At 30.9% G+C, this 19,186-nt stretch overlaps 1 protein-coding gene across 7 annotated transcripts in view; it reads right to left on the reverse strand.

The window, feature by feature from the left end:
- The window catches only part of LOC139488793 (phospholipid-transporting ATPase ABCA3-like), a 44,181-nt gene extending 24,996 nt beyond the window's left edge, over positions 1-19,185 (reverse strand). For 2 of the 7 annotated variants that reach the window (XM_071274709.1, XM_071274704.1), the window contains exons 1-8: positions 18,983-19,185; positions 11,462-11,782; positions 9,624-9,911; positions 8,578-8,840; positions 6,481-6,715; positions 5,273-5,446; positions 4,904-5,085; positions 2,873-3,010 (exon numbers count right to left, since the gene is read on the reverse strand). In XM_071274709.1, coding sequence (XP_071130810.1) covers positions 2,873-3,010; positions 4,904-5,085; positions 5,273-5,446; positions 6,481-6,715; positions 8,578-8,840; positions 9,624-9,911; positions 11,462-11,762 — 1,581 coding nt within the window. In that variant the 5' untranslated portion in view covers positions 11,763-11,782; positions 18,983-19,185. Of the gene's footprint in view, positions 1-2,872; positions 3,011-4,903; positions 5,086-5,272; positions 5,447-6,480; positions 6,716-8,577; positions 8,841-9,623; positions 9,912-11,461; positions 11,783-12,509; positions 12,564-16,848; positions 16,870-18,982 lie in introns of those variants that run through there. The other 5 variants (XM_071274711.1, XM_071274705.1, XM_071274706.1 and 2 more) reach the window with 4 other exon arrangements.
- Between the last annotated feature and the right edge of the window lies 1 nt (position 19,186).

The raw sequence follows: 19,186 nt of genomic DNA on the forward strand, positions 1-19,186 counted from the left end.
GCCTATAACAATGAGCAAAACCAATACTCGAAAGGCCCTGAAATGACAATTGTATTCAATTTGAAATGAGAAAAATAACAACCTAATCTATGTTCTAAACAATAAATAAAATATAAATATAATACTGATGTACACAGAAATAAGCAATAGCTACTGAATAACAGACTCCTGACTTGGGACAGACACATGTAAAATGTTACAGAGTTAAACAGTTACCGGTATGTTGGACTTACATATCAATCAACATCCAATGGATTTAGTGTAAAGATGTCATTAACAGTCTAAGAAAAATATGACCTTGTGAAATCTAAAAATAAAGGTATCAACAGATTATAGGACTGTTAATGTACATACATATGTATGTCATAATGTGTATAGAAATAATATTTTGTTGGTTCTTTTCATATTGACAACAAAATCAATATATATTGATAAGACAATATTCAAAGATAATTACAGTGTTGAATTGGTACCCTTAAGAATAAATATAAGAAGATGTGGTATGAGTGCCAATGAGTGCCAATGAGACAACTCTCCATCCAAGTCATTTGTAAAAGTAAAACCGTTATAGGTAAAGTAGGGTCTTCAACAAGGAGACTTTGCTCACACCTAGCAGTAAGCTATAGAGGGCCCCAAAAATGACTAGTGTAAAACCATTTAAATGGGAAAACCAACAATCTTATCTATATAAAAAAAAGTGTATCTAAAAGATCAATAAGTTTACCTTGATCATATCTAAATCAACGGTAGGACTAACAGTCACAGTGGTATTGTCAGCTCAGTAGTCAAAACTGGGAAATTTTAAAGTAAGAGATTTAATTATCACACATTACTTAAAACCTTTACTTAATTCTTTCATTAATATAAAAATTTGGTATGAAGTTTGGTTGTACCTGTAGAAAACTTATTTCAAACGGGATAGCCAACCTCATTTTTACTGAAATCTTGTTTACAGAACCTGGAAATTTGAAAACGATGTGTGTAAAAATTATCAATCCTTTGAATAAACTTAGTCGAAAGGTTACTACTTCATCAATTGGCATTAATATTGATTTTGTTATCAATAAATTAAAGTAAGCATTATTTTAATATTTAAATATACACATTCATGGCTCTACAATCTGTCGATACTAGTATCTTGGCATTGCACAAGGTTATGTTTTTCTCTGACTTTATATCAGTGGGCGGAGCCAGAGGAGGCGTAGAGGGCCCTTTGCTTGGACTTTTTTTCGTTTTAGTAAAATGATTAATCAGACTAGACTTCACGAACTTTACCGTGTATTTAATTTTTATGCGACAATTCTTTACTTATAAAGATATTTTTGCTGGTATTTACTGATTATGTCAAAGTCATGTGATTCGCTATGGTGGAGTTGACCAGTGCGTCAAAAAAACGTCACTCAGATATTTTGAAATTCAAATTACAGTAACGTAACATTGCTTAGGCTGAGGATGACAAACATGATACCTTCAAAGCAACACAGGATTGAGCAAGAACATAGTGACTTCTATTTCACAATTCAGCAAACAAATAGTAATACTCTATTACACTCTATAGAAAAAAAAATCCACTGCAATATCATTTACCTACAAAAACATGTTTAACCCGAAACGCCCAGCCTATTTTAAAATAACATGATAACTGAATAATGATCCCCAGTAAGAACAGATAGATTTAAAGTCTAAGGTACGAACCATTTGATTTAAGGAGGCAGTCAAGGTATTTGAGAGAAAAAAATATGACTCTGATTTTTGCATTAAATAAGAATTCTGCTCTTATATCTGGATTGAAAACAATAATCTTATCCACTTTTCGAAAATTTCCAACAGAATTATTTAGCATTGAATGAACATGATGAATAACAAACGGGCGTATTTTTTTAGGCCGAGGTTTACATGTTTGACCGGAATGTCTGTTTCGCCGAACTGATATAGTGAATACTTTTTTCAGACTGCAACCAGACTGCTTAGTGTAGCCTTTATGTCTCCATTTGTGGATCGTCTTTCATAAATTCGTTGTCATTTCAGACTCATTTGTAGCCTTTGGTCTATTTGGAACCCATCACTTCCCTTAAATTTATTGGTTGAAGCATATTCACCAAACATTTGGATCAAAATTGCTTGTGTGATTTTTTCAACTTTGTCAGCGAATAGCCCGGGGTATTTCTTGTTTACAACAAGAAATCTGAGGTTATGCTAACTGAACATACAACAAACGAGAATTTTCCATGTCTATTTTTTACTGACAAGTCCCACATCAAATATTTCAGTACATAGCTTTGGACAATAAATATCCTATTAAAGGGAGAATAAAGCATAAAAAATGTCCAACCATTACACTTTACAGCAATTGTAGAATATACATGCCCCACGCCAGGAACCGTTTAAAAAGTGCATTTTACACTTATTTTATGTTTTTAGCCCCAAAAAGGTCCCAAAAATTTTTGCCTCCCTCTGCTCGGCGATCTTTAAAAATTCCCCCCCCCCTTTCCAAATTCCTGGATATGCCCCTGTATATAACGTCTTTACACTAAATCCATTGGATGTTAAATGTGAATTGATTGATATTTAATCATAGATGTATGATTATTTTCTGTAGTTGTTATTGGCATTGACACCTCATCTTCCTTTACCTGTAGGTTGCCTACAACAATGAGCAAAACCCATACCACGTAGCAAGTTATACTTTACATGTTTTATTCTTTTTGACTTATAATTATCGCAAAGATGTAATCAGAATTAAATGCAAAACAAAAAAAACAATCAACAGTCAAGGATTACACATAAATTGGTCCTAATTGTCTATTATAATAAATGATATATAATGAAGTATCTGTTCACTGGAAATGCAGTCAAGTTATTTCTAAATTACCTTTTTCAAGTTTCTTATTTGAATTCCAGGTCTGAGTCTTGTAGGATCTTGTTCAAAATATTCAGAAGAACGTGTATTCAAATAGTTTTCATCTCCTTCCATTTCATCACTAGCTACAGTGCCAAACCAATAAGAACTCTGAAAATGAAATAATTTTTAACTTCAAATGTTTTTTTCCTTTTATTTTGTCATATTCCGTTTCAATTGATAAAAATATAGTATATAGCATTTATAGTAGGCACATGTAGACTTCTGATTTTCTATGTATTCATGATTTTGATTCACAAATGAAACCAGAAAATCAACAGAGATGATAATTTTTTTGTAAGTGTGTTATTTATTAATCAAATTTAATTATTTAAATTACATCAGTATTGTAGGGATAAGATAGTCTTGTTTATATTGTTAGTGTTCCATTTCCAGATTTCAAGTGCTAAATTGAATGGAGTGTCACTTAAAGCATTGCAGGTTATAATTTATTTTGTCCTGTTAGAAGTTGCAAAGACTCTTGCTCTCTCTTTGGTTAACATCTTGTTAAGAAAACCATTTTGATTTGAGATTTCAACATCTGATGAAAATTGGGAGATAGCTTTAGATCAAAAGGTTATTTAGGTAATCAAGTAGAATTATAACTGGGAAAGTAACGGGCTCGTCTAGATATTCCACATAATATAGTCAGTATCAAAAACGAAACTACCTATTATTCTGTTTATCTGTAATAATGACGTCACACACTGTATTGCCTAATATTTTCAGTGATACAGCCGTTGATACTCGAAAATATAAGGCAGTAAAATCAAAGGGAAAATATATGAATTACCGATAAATTAGATGATACCACTTTAACTGGCTAATATGATAATTTGTGGAAGTCCTGAGGAACATATACTGGATGAGACCACTTTAACTGGCTAATATGATTATTTGTGGAAGTCTTGAACAACATATATGGGATGAGACCACTTTAACTGGCTAATATGATTATTTGTGGAAGTCCTGAAGAACATATATTGGATAAGACCATTTTAACTGGCTAATATGATTATTTGTGGAAGTCCTGAAGAACATATATTGGATGAGACCACTTTAACTGGCTAATATGATTATTTGTGGAAGTCCCGAAGAACATATAGTGGATGACACCATTTTAACTGGCTAATATGATTATTTGTGGAAGTTCTGAAGAACCTATATTGGATGAGACCATTTTAACTGGCTAATATGATTATTTGTGTCCTGAAGAACATATATTGGATGAGACCACTTTAACTGACTGATATGATTATTTGTGTCCTGAAGAACATATATTGGATGAGACCACTTTAACTGGCTAATATGATTATTTGTGTCCTGAAGAACATATATTGGATGAGACCACTTTAACTGACTGATATGATTATTTGTGTCCTGAAGAACCTATATTGGATGAGACCATTTTAACTGGCTAATATGATTATTTGTGTCCTGAAGAACATATATTGGATGAGACCACTTTAACTGGCTGATATGATTATTTGTGTCCTGAAGAACCTATATTGGATGAGACCATTTTAACTGGCTAGTATGATTATTTGTGTTCTGAAGAACATATATTGGATGAGACCACTTTAACTGACTGATATGATTATTTGTGTCCTGAAGAACCTATATTGGATGAGACCATTTTAACTGGCTAATATGATTATTTGTGTCCTGAAGAACATATATTGGATGAGACCACTTTAAATGGCTAATATAATTATTTGTGGAAGTCCTGGTTCCTATGTTGTTTTTCTGTTAGTTTGTTTGTTAGCTTATAAAGTGAATGGTTTAGTTAATATCTTCTTTTAAATTTATATACTGGTATCTGGTGATCTAATTAGTTTCTTTATCAAAGTACTTCAAATATACATCCAAATACCTAAATTTATTTAAATGTTCTTCTTGATACAAAGTATATACATGTACTATTTTGTTATAAGGATATGCATAGCAATCTTGAAGCTTGATGTTTGGTGTAAATATATACAATTAAATAAACTTTAAACTTACAGTGAAAGGGAAATACCATGGTAACGGGACACCATACTCTCCTGGGAAAACTGCCTCAATGTACCATGTAATAATACCGTACAGTACAGTATCAACAACCATCATCATCATTATATAGGCAAGTGAGAAATTGTCATCTACAGAGGCACCTTGAGTCAAGGTATTCCATTGAACTCCAGCTCCTGCAATTATTCATATATGTTGTTTTAATGTTCACATTCACCAGCTTGTTTCCATAAATAGTGTTTTGCTTTCTTTATCCAAAAGAAATAATATACTTTTGATTGTTTAAAAATCCAAGCTTTGTATATATTATTAAGATAGTTAAGAAAAAGAGGAATTTTGAATACTAAAAATACTCATCTATACCTGTTCCTTCAAACATTCCAATAACCTGTCCACCATAAGACATTGCAACATTTGATATCAGACTAGAAGTTAGTTTGGTTGTCAAGGAGAGATCAGCATAACGAGGTTGTAGAAACAGGTATGGAATGTAGGTCAGGAAAAAGAGTATCCCTCCTGCAGCAGCTCCAGAATTAGCTAAAAAATTATGTTATTCATCTTAATTTCTACCCACTTACATAATACTTTCTTTAACTTGTTGGGTTTTCCAATTCTAATATTTTCTTATCTTAAGATTTAAGCTTTAAGAAAGCACACTCTTGAATGTCTTGGCTGCTGGGCCGCATTGCATTTGCACCAATTTTTGCTAAATTCAATCTTTTATTAGCGCAAAGAAATAAAAACCACATTTGCACAATTTTTCAGGTAACATATTAGGAAAATTTATATAATTCTCATTGTTGAAGGCTGTATGATAGCCTTTAATTTCTTTAATCCCCTGTATTCAACTTTGGCAGATAGTTGTCTCATTGGCCATCATTTTTTTTTAAGACCACACACACAGGTTATCTAATATACATTATACATGAGAACATCTAGACTTACAAGTTGTGTGCCAGAACATTTTTTTTTACTTCAGTGTATAGTTCTTAGAACTGAGGCATGATATAATTTTACTGTAGTTTTTTTTTAAGATTTATTGATCATTTCATTTATAACAATGTATAGTGTTCACTATGGTTATGATGACTGATTTCGGATGAATATGTTTTGATATGCAAACAAAAACTGTGTTTTAAAGTTACATTGTATTATCAAAAGTCTTTTTTGAATAAATAAATTGTTTTATACTATTTTCCTGTATTATTGGTGCAAATGAAAGATTTTTTGGGGGAAAATGAAACGTCAATTGTCGCAAAAGCAGAGCAACAGCTTTACTGATCATAATTGAATTTTTATTTTGAAAGTCTTTATTAAAGAAGGTTTTAGTACTGGTATCACATAAACTTTAAAGTTATATTAGTCAACACTTTGAGTATTTAATCAACATGCAGGTTGCAAATTGGAGTGCTTCCTCTGTCTGTACTATATTTAAGCTATAAAAAATTCCAGCAAAAAGTGAAACAATTCAAAAGAAAAACCAATGTCTTCATTCAACATAATAATACCTGATTCAAAAAACACAACATGCTTGCAACCACTAACAAATACTACAGGCTTTCTATACTTACCTTTTGAGAAAAACACACTAACAGTACAACAGAAAGATATTGTAGAAATGGCATACAGCATCAAAAAGATAAAAATAATAACGGGATTAGATTTATTAATAACTGCTCCTTTATCAGTCTTTACAGCTAATAAGATGGTCATGATGAGGACTGTGATAAAAAGGAATACAGTATACTTGATAAACCAGGCCATCCAGTGTAACCAGTTACTCAATCCCATCATTTTCATTGATTCCTACAATGATTCAATGAAAGACGATAATTTTAAAGTTTTAAAAAAGTGGATAACAAATTCCACTCAGAAGACATATGCTGCTGGAATATAAACTTCAGCAAATAAAATTAAATATTTAAAATACATTTGATCTATTGTTTGCCAATTCACTATGCATCCCTCTAAAACTAGAGACTGTTTATGTTTTTAGACCTGTTAAAAGAGTAAAACATAAATATGACCTTAAGCAACTTTCATTCCTGGTGAAATTAAAAAGGAAGGGAAGACATCAATGAGACAGTCTCCTAAAGACACAGGAAATCAAGAGTCTTCAACAACAGATAAATGTCTGTAAAATATGACAAGCACTAAAATTGTTTTAACACAAAAGTAGGCTTGCCCATGATTGATTAAAGTATATTTAAGATGTCACCGTAATGCCTTTTTATGTATAGCACACTAACATTGTTTGTTGGGTTGATGTTCAATGAATTCCAAAAATTGTATTTTGTTGTAATATATTTATCATGACCATTGTATTTCAATGCACATAATATATTATATATTCTAAACAAGAATGTGTTCATAGTACACGGTTGTCCCACTTGCACTATTATTTTCTTTGTTCAGTGGACCATGAAATTGGGGTCGAAACTCTTATTTGGCATTAATATAAGAAAGATCCTACCATAGAAAAAATGTATACTAAGTTTCAAGTTGATTGGACCTCAACTTCATCAAAAACTACCTAGACCAAAAATGTTTAACCTGAGGCTCAGGTGGGACAGATAGACAAGCAAACAAATGGAAGGACGATTGAATGAATCTATAGACACACAGTCACAGACTGAAAAACATAAAGCCCTTAAGGAGGCTCAAGGTACAAAAAAAATGTTTTTTCATTACAAATTTTATTTATTAAACTATAAAGGATGCATTCTTCTGACTTTTCAGTCTCATTCAGTCTTGTTGAAATCTCGTTCTTGAATTATTTCCAAAACATGTGATACAAGTGGAAAATATGAATGAATTTATAAAACATTATAATCAAACATATCTCTGTGAAAAAAATGTGTATTTTCAACAAATGGTTTTTGAGTAATTCAGTTTTTAAGTTTTATGAACTATCTCGTCAGTCTTTTTAGCCAAAATTTTGAGAAAATGGGTGAGGGTTACAAAAAATGATTTTACAAGAATCATGTACATCCCATATTATTTTTGTCTTTTCAAATTTAATTCTAGAAATTTTTGGCTCCTCAGAGGTGTACCCACAAATGACTTTTAAAATGTTTATATCATTAAAAAAGCTCCAAATTATCTCCCTTTGGTAAAAAAAAGCCATTTTTTTTGCATTAAAATTGAAATATCTTTTTTAACTCATTGGTGACCTATATTGTTTATTATTTTTTTCAAATACGCTCTACCTAATCTAAACTATTGTAAAATTTAAACGATTTCTGTAATTTAGTTCTTTTTTTATTTCGACATTACCTTTTTTTCTCCTATTAGTCCAACAAAAAAAATTACCTAAACAAAATGAATGCATTTCCAATTGGTCTAAATATTAATAAGGTCTGTGACTTTTTTTGTTAGAAGTTGAAATAGTTAAGCTTTTTTTTTTAAAGTGAAAGATATTATCGTCATTTCCCATCAAACTTATTGTTACAATGACCATTTTGATTGGTCATTATCATCATTTCATAAAAATTCAGATAATTGATATCAAGTTTGGTTCCAACTCAATAATTTGATATTATGGTAAATGATTTGTTTGTGTTATATATATATATATAATTAAAATACAAAGTGATGACGAAAAACTCACACAATAATTAAAAAAAAATAATTAGTGAAGAATTGCATATATATAGTGAATAGAATACCTTCAGCTTCCTTTCCTTTTCATGTACAATATCCTTGACAATATTTAGGGCTACCAGAACAAAACTTAAGATGAGAATTAAAGGAAACTGTTGCTGAATGACCAGGACATATTTGTCATCATTGTATGGAGGATAGGGATGTCTGTGCAGACCAAGCTCTATCTGCTTCAATCTGGTCTGGGAACCAGTTTCGTTCGCTATGATGGATATAACTGACTGGCTGATGGCAGTTTGTAATGCTGTAAATCCTTCTCTGACATATCCTGCAGAATAACAAATGTAATAATAATAATAATAATAAATCAATTTTTTATTTAAAGAGGGTAAACACAGTTAGTTACAATTACTAATCTTCCCTGAGGCCCTCATATACAATACAAGTAAAAAAAAAAAATAATAATAAGAGAAAAAAAGCAAACATACAACATATAAACACAATTGTATAGTCATAATAGTTCAATTTACATGTACCATGATTAAAACATATAAAACAGATACAGATTGCATGTAGCAAATAGATATAATATACAAATCATTAAAATCATACATTCTAAAATAAGAGTAATAGTTGCAATCATTTCAGACTGAATATTGGGACTGTCTCAAGTATTGTTTTATAATTTGTTTAAAGGAGTAAGTGTTTTGCACTTTACGCTGTTTCTCTAACCTTTTACAGGTTACTTAAAAAAATTCATAGCTTCCCTTATGGTTTGACTTTTAAAAATCACATTTCTTTTATCCAAAGAGTGGAATTTTTTATTTCTATTAAATGGCATTAAAACTTGAACGCTCCTGTTCTTCAAAATCAAGTTACATTTTTCAATGTGAAATCAGAAAAAATTATCAAATTGAATGTGAAATCAGAAAAAACTATCAAATTGAATGTGAAATCAGTAAAAAAAAAATCATTTTTAAATAACCCGAACCAAAGCTATGCCTAAAGCATTTAAAATAACAACTTGATAAAATTTGTTCAACAGTAAGTTTCTTGTGTAATTTGTTAAATGATAATATGCTATGAAACTTGAACCATTATTTTTACAAACCTGGATCCCCTCCACAAGATATGTTACTCCTTGGTCCAATTCGTTGATACAATGGAAACATGTACTGTGTAAACCAGTTAGTATCATCTTTTATAGGGTTCAATTTCTGATTTTTATTTTTCGTATTTCTAGGATAAGAACTAAGCCTGATGGAATATTGGATGTGTTTTGTATCCAATAGGTTAGTTTGAAAGACAACTCCACCTAAATATGTTTTTGTGTTGTTCACTGTAGAATTAGCAAAAATTAAGAAGTCCACCATTTCTTCTTCTGTGTTAAAACCTTGAACTGAAAAATGGAAACAAATTTTTAGTAACAAACACATTTTTCTTTCAAATTATTGAAATTCTGAATTCTTCTACTAAAAATACACTACTGTACTGAACTATATTTTGCACATAAAAAAAGTGGCATTAAACTCCATCCATTAATTAATTGGTTCAACATAAACAATTTCTTGTGTAATTTGGTACATGATAACTATAAATGTTAATCTATAATCTTAAATTATACTTATTAGGACCATGTGTCCATAAGTGTTTCTAGTTTCTGGTTTTTTTTTTAAACATGTATAGATTAGACCGTTGGTTTTCCTGTTTGAGTGGTTTTACACTGGTCATTTTTTGGGGCCCTTTATTATATAATAAGCTAGCTGTTATATGTGAGTCAATGCTCCGTGTTGAAGACTGTACTTTAACCTATAATAGTTCACTTTTACAAATTGGCACTCATACCACATCTTATACCTTTTGAGAGGTTATACAGGTTTTATGTTGCCACAGAAATTTCTGCACACGTCCCTGTCACTTTTGACTGATAATTGAATATATATTGTTCAAAATCACGGACATTATCAAGTGCAAAATAACAATCCTTATCGCTTGTTATACATTTCTTTAATGAATACTCATGAAAATATTTTTTAAGAACATAAATAAATAATATATGTTCATGTTTCGAATGATTATGTCATATATATCATGTGTATTGAATAATTGTAAAGTGTAAATATCTGTCTGGCAGGTATGATATTACCAATTGTCATTTATTCATCATCCAACATAAGTTGCAGTCATCCCATGTACTTTGTTTACTTATTGAAAATTGTGATCAAAGGTCTGGAAGGGGAATTTCTTTGAAGAACATTTTGATAATTTTTTGGATATCCATCTTGACTTAGTATATTAGTAATAAAATATTATTGAAATAACACTCCAGAAATGTTGTTTAAATCAATATTGTTACATGTACGCCTGATGAAGAGCCATGCACACTTGGTATTTTCAAAAAGCTCTTGGTTGTTCTGATTTTGATCATAATGGACCACAGATATTGATGCAAATTATAAAAGAAATTTAAACAGATCATTGCTTGAAGAAAATGCTACATGAATTCTATAAAATAGTCAAATCTATTTAATTATTTCAAATATGAGATTTTCCATACTAAAAAAGAAATGGTAAGTCACACGTAATAGTGATTTTTCAAAAATATGTAATGTACATTTAAATTACTTTCAGTTTATATTTTCTTTTGTGATTGAAAACTGAGTGTTAATTACATGAAGCAAATATTAATCTGGTACAGTTTTTGATGTGTACTAGCTGTTTGTTGTGAAACACACTTATAAGCATTTGTCCCTTCTCTGAAATGAATAGTCAGACCAATGAGGTGTTAAACTAAAAGATGTTAGTCTATTATGGTGTTGAAATATTGGCTGCCCCATCATGCCCATTGTAAATATCCTAATCCTATAGGTCATTGGTGGATAATTAACCCACTGACATGTCTTCTCCTCATAATTACTGTATAAATATTATATAGTAGCATCCAATTACCATCTGTCAGTGACAACATATTCTTTGTTCTATTCATAATTTGATTGGTGACATGATTCATTGGTGTGTATGCCAGCTGTCTTGGAATTTTAGATGTGAATGGTAAAACCTTAAATTCTGAACAATCAGTCCAATTAACTCCATGTAAAATTGCTTCTGTCTTTACTCTGAATCTAATCAGCAAGAGAATGAGTCCAAAAAATGTTGGTAAACCGATTTCAAAAATTGTCAAAAAGATCTTCCGTTTCTGTATTAAGAAGTTCTTCCACAGTAGCAATGTTAACTGATTCCACTTCCCCATTTTGTTCTTTTATAGATATGCTTAAATATAAAAATGGATTGTATGAACATTCAAGTATTTATAAATATTAAAATCAATTTGATTGCTTACATGCTGTGTGTACTGAAAGTTCACTTCCAATAAAATAAAATTACAGGGTATATACTGACTTGTAATGCACTGGTTCAATTTGATAATTGATGAACTTGTGTTATATGGCATTAAATTATGTTCTGTTTCACAATTAAGTATTCGTTCAGAAAGAAAGACTGCTATTAAAAAAGTCAATAACAGCCATTATGTGACTTGTAAAACCTTTTTCTTCGTAATTGAATTGAAATTTATATATCTAAATTTTAACTGACTGAAAAGTAATAAAATATTGCAGTTAATCTACTGAAATGACCAGTGTTGTCTCCTGTCAGGTGTATAGATACAGGAAGATGTTTTATCAAATTTACCATATTTCATCATAAGGAATTGACAAGTATGGCTGTGTTTAATAATCGTAAAATCACACATGTACATGTAACTCAGAGTACAGACAACCTGTGCATCCAGCAGAGAGCTGCTCTGACTACAGTACAAAAAAGTTTGAGCCAGAAAAATTGCCAGCAGCTTTATTTTGTTGCCAGTTTCAAAAACTTGCAGCTAGTGAGCAAGAGTTGTAATTTCCTCTACCCAATTTGAAACCCCGTTAAATTAAATTTCTTGTGGATGGTACAGCTTTTTACTTTAAAGTTGCACCTTGTAAATATAGGAACTCACCTGATGACCATAACTATGGCACTTTTACTATGAAGTTTCGAAAAAAATTATATCCTAAAATGGAAAGTAAATATATATGCACTACTATTTTATGCAAACGTCAAAACATAGGGCTGTGCAACATATTTTCAACATTTATATGTCATGAACTTCTTTAGAAAAGTTTAAACTTATACCAAAAGTCTGTCCTACCCCCTCCTTTGACTTTGGGACTTCCTCAGAATCCAACATCACAGATTTAAATAAATGTACATTATACATGTACTGGTTTACGTTCCCACATTTTCTCTAAAATAAGAAAACTTTATTAACCAATCATGGTGCCCAAAATTTGAGCTGATCAATCAAATGAATTAAAAAATAAAGTACACTAAATGATTAAAACGATCAGAATGATTTCAGTACATTTAAACAAAAACATGAATATACGTCATCAATATTACATATCTACCCAAAAGAGACCTCAGTGTATGGTCAAACTGTATTTACAAAGTGCAACCTATAGTGATGATTTGACGATGTTATGTTTTTGCCCTGTTATTTTGAGTTTTTTTTTTCTTTCTTTCTGTGAAAGAACAAAACAAACAGGTTCACTGAAACCAAGGGTTAAGCAAGGATTTTGAAGGCTTTAGTCACTTCTATGTGATAAAAAAAAAACAGTTTGACCTTTCTTGGGTAAAAGCTTAACATGATGGACTAAAGAACTTTTTGTACATGTGTACATGTACATATTGCAAAAGGTTAACAAACATTATAAGAAGATGTGGCATGAGTGCCAATGAGACAGCTCTCCACTCAAGTCACAATTTGTAAAAAGTAAATAATTATTGGTTTTTTGTTTCGCAATATGTCGCTTAGATATTTCTTGTATTGTATCGTATACATGTAGTTTATGCACTTTTAAATTTCACCCTGCTAAGCCGAACCATTTTCTTTATAAGAGTTATCTCCCTATTCGCTGTTTATCAAGTGAGTGCATCTCCTTTGTAACAAAAAAAGATATTGACAAAATTCTTTTTACAAATTGTTCGTTACTTCCTCAGTAATTTTTGGCTAATTAGGATCGAAGTGATTCGATGAAATTTTATAGGAGTTATCTACCTTTACAAAATAAATTTGTTGGTATGTTTTTTTTAACTCATAAACAGTTAACCGTATAACCCTGGAATGTTTTTATTTGAAATCCCTAGGTCCTAACTTAGAAAATGAGGTCAAGGTCAAAGGTCAAGGTCAAGTTCTCAATTGTGACTTTTGCTTGTTTTTGCATTTTCTCCGACACTTTAAAAGATACATATAAAAGAACAAGTGCAAAATGTCTGCTTTATTGTAATGAAGATATGCTACATTTAGTATTATACAATTTAATGGCATCTTATAGGAGTTGGTGCCCCTGAAATGTCTTGATATGAGGTTATTTGATTATAACTTCAACTAAGTTCATTATAAAGGCATTTGAACTTATACAAAAGGTAAGGTGACAAATGACCTTGAAAAATGACTACCGGAAGTGACCTTGAGAAAACCGAAAGTAGCCTTTTTTTGCTATTTTTTCATATAAAAGTACTCAGAATCCATATATTTTGTCATATAGATACATAAACTGATAACTGAAGACTAAAAATGACTTCCAACAAACTGGAAGTGGCCAATTATCTCCCATTCTACATACAAAAGTATATAGAAACTTTATATTTTTGGAATCAGTGTGAAAGAAGCTATCATATGAGACCGAAAGTGACATTAATTTCACTGGAAGCATTATATTATCTCCCTTATATCACTAAAAAATATAATTTAACCATTATTTATCGCACCAGTATGAAGAAACTATCTTCTTATCAAAATTTCTTTCATGTGGAAAGATTTTCAATTGTTCTCTGAACAATTGGTTTTTAATTAGGTCTTTTCACTTTTCCGTGGAAAGACCTATTGGATTTCTTCTGATTATTAGGTCTTTCCACTTTTCCGTGGAAAGATCTATTGCTTTTCTTCTGATTATTATTTTTTTTTTTTTTTCTTCCGCCTAATTTTTTTCCTTCGCTGTTTTTTGTTTTCGCAAGATGTCGCTTAGAAATTTGGAATATGATATCGAACAGTCTATACGCTTTTGAAACCAACTCTGCTTAACCGAATACTTTACCATATAAGAGTTATCTCCCAGAACACTGTTTTTCTTGTTATCTCTAAGGCTTCGCAACCGTATATGAAACCGACAAATTTATTTTTCCAAATTGCTCGTTATATCCTCAGGATGTTCTGTTTTATTTTGACCGAAGCCGTATCGAGATTCCATATGAGAGTTATTTCCCCTTTTGTATTTGAAAGTTTGAAATGTATTTTAAACTGGAAAACCATAAGTGATAGAGACCTAGGGTCTTTTGATTTGAGATCCTTGGTCCAAAAAAATGAAAATTAGGTCAAGGTCAAAGGTCAAGGTCATATTCTAAATTTTGATTTTGGCTTATTTTCACTCATTTTCATAAACCTTATAAGATATCGACAAATTATTTTTACTAAATTGTTAGTTGCGACATGTCGTAACATAATAATTTTGGTTGAAAGGGTGAGTAGACAATGACTGGGAGTTTTAGCCCCTATCATATCTAAAATTATGCGTAAAGGGATATAACTTATTAACCATACATATGAGAGACCTAGGGTCTTTTGATTTGAGATCCTCAGTTTGTGACCTTGAAATTGAGGTCAAGGTCATAGGTAAATTTGACGTTCTAGATTATGACCTTTGCTTAAAATTCATATCTTTACATCATAAAGCCATAGGAACTGACATTTTAGACTGATTTTTAAAATTCTAATATCAAAATAGATATTTACTGGTGGAAAGACCTTCAATTGTTCTCTGAACAATTGGTTTTTAATTTTAATTTTTTTTTCTTTCGCCTAATTTTTTTCCTTCGCTGTTTTTTTGTTTCGCAAGATGTCGCTTAGATTTTTGGAATGTGATATCGAACAGTTTATACGCTTTTGAAACCAACTCTGCTTAACCGAATACTTTGCCAAATAAGAGTTATCTCCCAGAACACTGTTTTTCTTGTTATCTCTAATGCTTCGCAACCATATAAGAAACCGACAAATTTATTTTTCCAAATTGCTCGTTATATCCTCAGGATGTTCTGTTTTATTTAGACCCAAGCCGTATATAGATTCCATATGAGAGTTATCCCCCCTTTTATGTTTGATATAAGAATATGCATTTCTAACTGGTAAACCGTAAGTGATAGAGACCTAGGGTCTTTTGATTTGAGATCCTTGGTCCAAAAAATTGAAAATAAGGTCAAGGTCAAAGGTCAAGGTCATATTATAATTTTGATTTTGGCTTATTTTCACTTATTTTCAAAAGCGGTATAACTTATCGACAAATTATTTTTACTAAATTGTTAGTTGCGACATGTCCTAACATGTTAATTTAGGTTGAAAGAGTACTTAGACATTTGATGCCAGTTTTGCCCCCTTTTATATCTAATATTAGTTGTAAGGTAATACAACTCATTAACAATATATAGTAGAGGCCTAGAGTCTTTTGATTTGAGGTCCTTGGTTGATGACCTCGAAATTGAGCTCAAGGTCATAGGTAAATGTAACGTTCTAGATTTTGACCTTTGCTTTTACCTCATATGTATACATGATCAAGACATGGGACTTTTTAAATTAGGTTGCAAGCAATCTGATCTAGAAAAAGACAACCAGAAGTGACCTTTTGTAAACCGGAAGTAGCTATATTTTGAACTTAATTAATAAAAAAGTATATAGAACCATATATTTTTGGAATCAGTGCCAAGTAAACAATAAAAAATTACCGGAAGTAACATATTTTAAACTGGAATTAATAAATGATCTCCCTTATTTATATCTTTTTGTATAGAAACCATATATTTTTCGAATAAGCATTCAATAAGCTGTCATTTGACGCTATAATTGACATTTTAAACCAAATTTTAACATTTTCATATAAAAAAAAGGTCTTAACTGGTGGAAAGACCATCAATGGTTCTCTGAAAAGTTGGTTTTTAATTCTCTTTATTTTTGTACACATTTTTTTTTTATTCTTAATTTTTGATTTGAACATTTTTTCTCTATTCTGTAGCATATATACGTCTTCCATTTTATAAGCTACATTTATGTAATTATAAGACCAGGAACATTGATCAATAGAGTAAATTCACTGAATATATAAGTGCACTTAGTCCCTGTTGGGAGACCTAAACATTTTTGCTTTAACAATCAATTAAAAAACAATATGGCTTTTATCAACATATCCTCGGAGACGTTATTAAGAATTGAAAGTTTGGCAGTCTGTGAGTTGAATGCTTCTTACTACCTGATTGGAAGACATTAGGTACTGAGAGGTTAATAATTAAATTTCATTGATTGGTTTGGACAATCCAAATCTAGTAAATGTCTGTCAATCCCGTCGAGTTTTTGATTTGAACTCTCTATTTTAGCATTTAGATTTTGTCTGGTCACCAATGATCATGCATATCGGTACACAGGTAATTTTTATCTATAAATAACTGAATCTCCTGTTTGTAAACACACACATAATTGTTTGACATTCAATCCAGTACGTACATTTTATACACGAAAAACATACAAAAAACTTAAACATGGTTATGATATTTCATGATGAGAGAATAAATTGTTTGATAAATATGAAAAATATTTACAACCATGATTTGAAGGATTATAACGATAAGGAACTAATTTCATACACAACATTAAACGATTTACTGCTTCATAACACGTGTGGTAAAATTTGTTGATTGATGTACGCACCTTATTCAGTGTGCACCACATTTTTTGTTATTTCTTCATAGACAGAAAAAATATTACAGTCATTCCTTAACAACATGAAATATACTACATAAATATAGCAGTCATGTGTTTAATTGATTATTTTTACACCTTCATCAGGAAGGAAAAAAATGCCCATCAAAAATCAAGAAATGATTTGATCTTTCTGAATCACAAAATGCATTTAAATTTTATATATCTAGTGAATGCCAGGCATTGAAATTTTCCAAACTGCACATATTTGTCCATTTGTTATGATTAAGGTTCATCATAACCTTTTGGCTAAAATGGCCGTATTTACACCCCAAATTTTACTCTGAGTACAGACTAACCTATACACCTGCAACAGTTTTAAGGGATGGCAGGAACTAGATATATAAATTTTAAATGCATTTTATGTTTCAGAAAATTATAAACTTTTCTAGATTTTGCTATCCATTTTTTTTCATTCCTGCAGAAGGTGCAAAAATTAACTAAGTAGTGAAAACGATTGAGAAGCTCCCCTCATATAATCAATGTTGTGAGTAGTAATGATTTAAATGGACATTCTAATGCAATTTGGATGTAACAATTTTTTTCATTGGCTTAAAGATGCCGTCAAATCCACAGTTGACCAGGCGTAACTAAGGAGGGCCCGCCATTTTGAATTGATGAATCAACAAATGTTCGATTACTACTATATAATCGAAAATAAAACAACACCTACCTCGAATTCGCCGTTTTAATGTAATTTAATCCGAATTTGAAGCGTACAGGTAACGTAATAACCTCCAGTTTGTAAGTTTTCATTTGTATGACGTCACGTTTAGCCATGACGTCTTTGTGCCAAAATCATTCATAAAGTTTCGCGGATTTTTTTTATTTGACAAATTTAGACATTTTTTCAAGTTTTATCGTATTTTTTCTTTTTGCAATGCATTAGAATCGGAATAACAGTACTGTAGTTGAAGAGTTGCCACCGTCAATTTTGATTTGACGGTCGCTAATCTCCGTTTTACTGTCTCCGCTACGCGTCGCCAGTAAAACTGCATTTGCGACCTAGATTTGACGGTGGCAACTCTTCAACTACAGTACTGTTATTCCTTAAATAGATGGACAATAGACACCTGTAAACAATAGGTGATTTAACAGGTTTAAACTGTGTAACTGAGTGGACCGTATCAAATGAAAATCGGGTTTTTGTTTATTTTGCTATCTTCTGCAGACTGGAAAAAAATTAACATCAAAATCCAGGTAAGTTTTTAATTTTCTGAAACGTAGACTTCATATAACTTTTATATATCTAGTTCCTGCTATGCCTTAAAACTTTCCCGGATGTACCAGTTTGTCTGTACTCAAAGTAATTTTGGAGGTGTAAACACGGCCATATTTTTCAATTCCTTGTGATGAACCTTAATGTCATTTAAGGTTTATGTACCCTTCTGTAGCCATTTTTGTACGAACTTTTCAAACTTCAATTGTATCAAAACTACAGATATTATGAATAATAGAGATAGGCCATTTTGTACATATTCCAAGGGGAAACTTGATGCAAAGCATTATTTTTTACTGTTCCATTGCATTTAATAGAAAAAGAGGACTTTGTGGCAAATAAATCAAGATTTTTATAGAAAATCCACAGCCTTTAATACAGAGATTTTTGTTATAATAAAATTTTTTACCTAAAATTCCTTCTGATTTCAATTATTCTCTACATGATTCTACATGCGCAAACATATAATGTGTAGACGTGTTTTGATAGCATACAATAAGATGATGCGAGTTATGTAACGCCAAAGCAGCCTTTTTAAATACCAAACCTTAAACACAGTATCCATCAATTTACATGTATCACAGCTGATCACATGATTCTGAAAGTGAAAGCG

This window comes from Mytilus edulis, chromosome 9 (genome assembly GCF_963676685.1).
Source record: "Mytilus edulis chromosome 9, xbMytEdul2.2, whole genome shotgun sequence".
Lineage (NCBI taxonomy): Eukaryota > Metazoa > Mollusca > Bivalvia > Mytilida > Mytilidae > Mytilus > Mytilus edulis.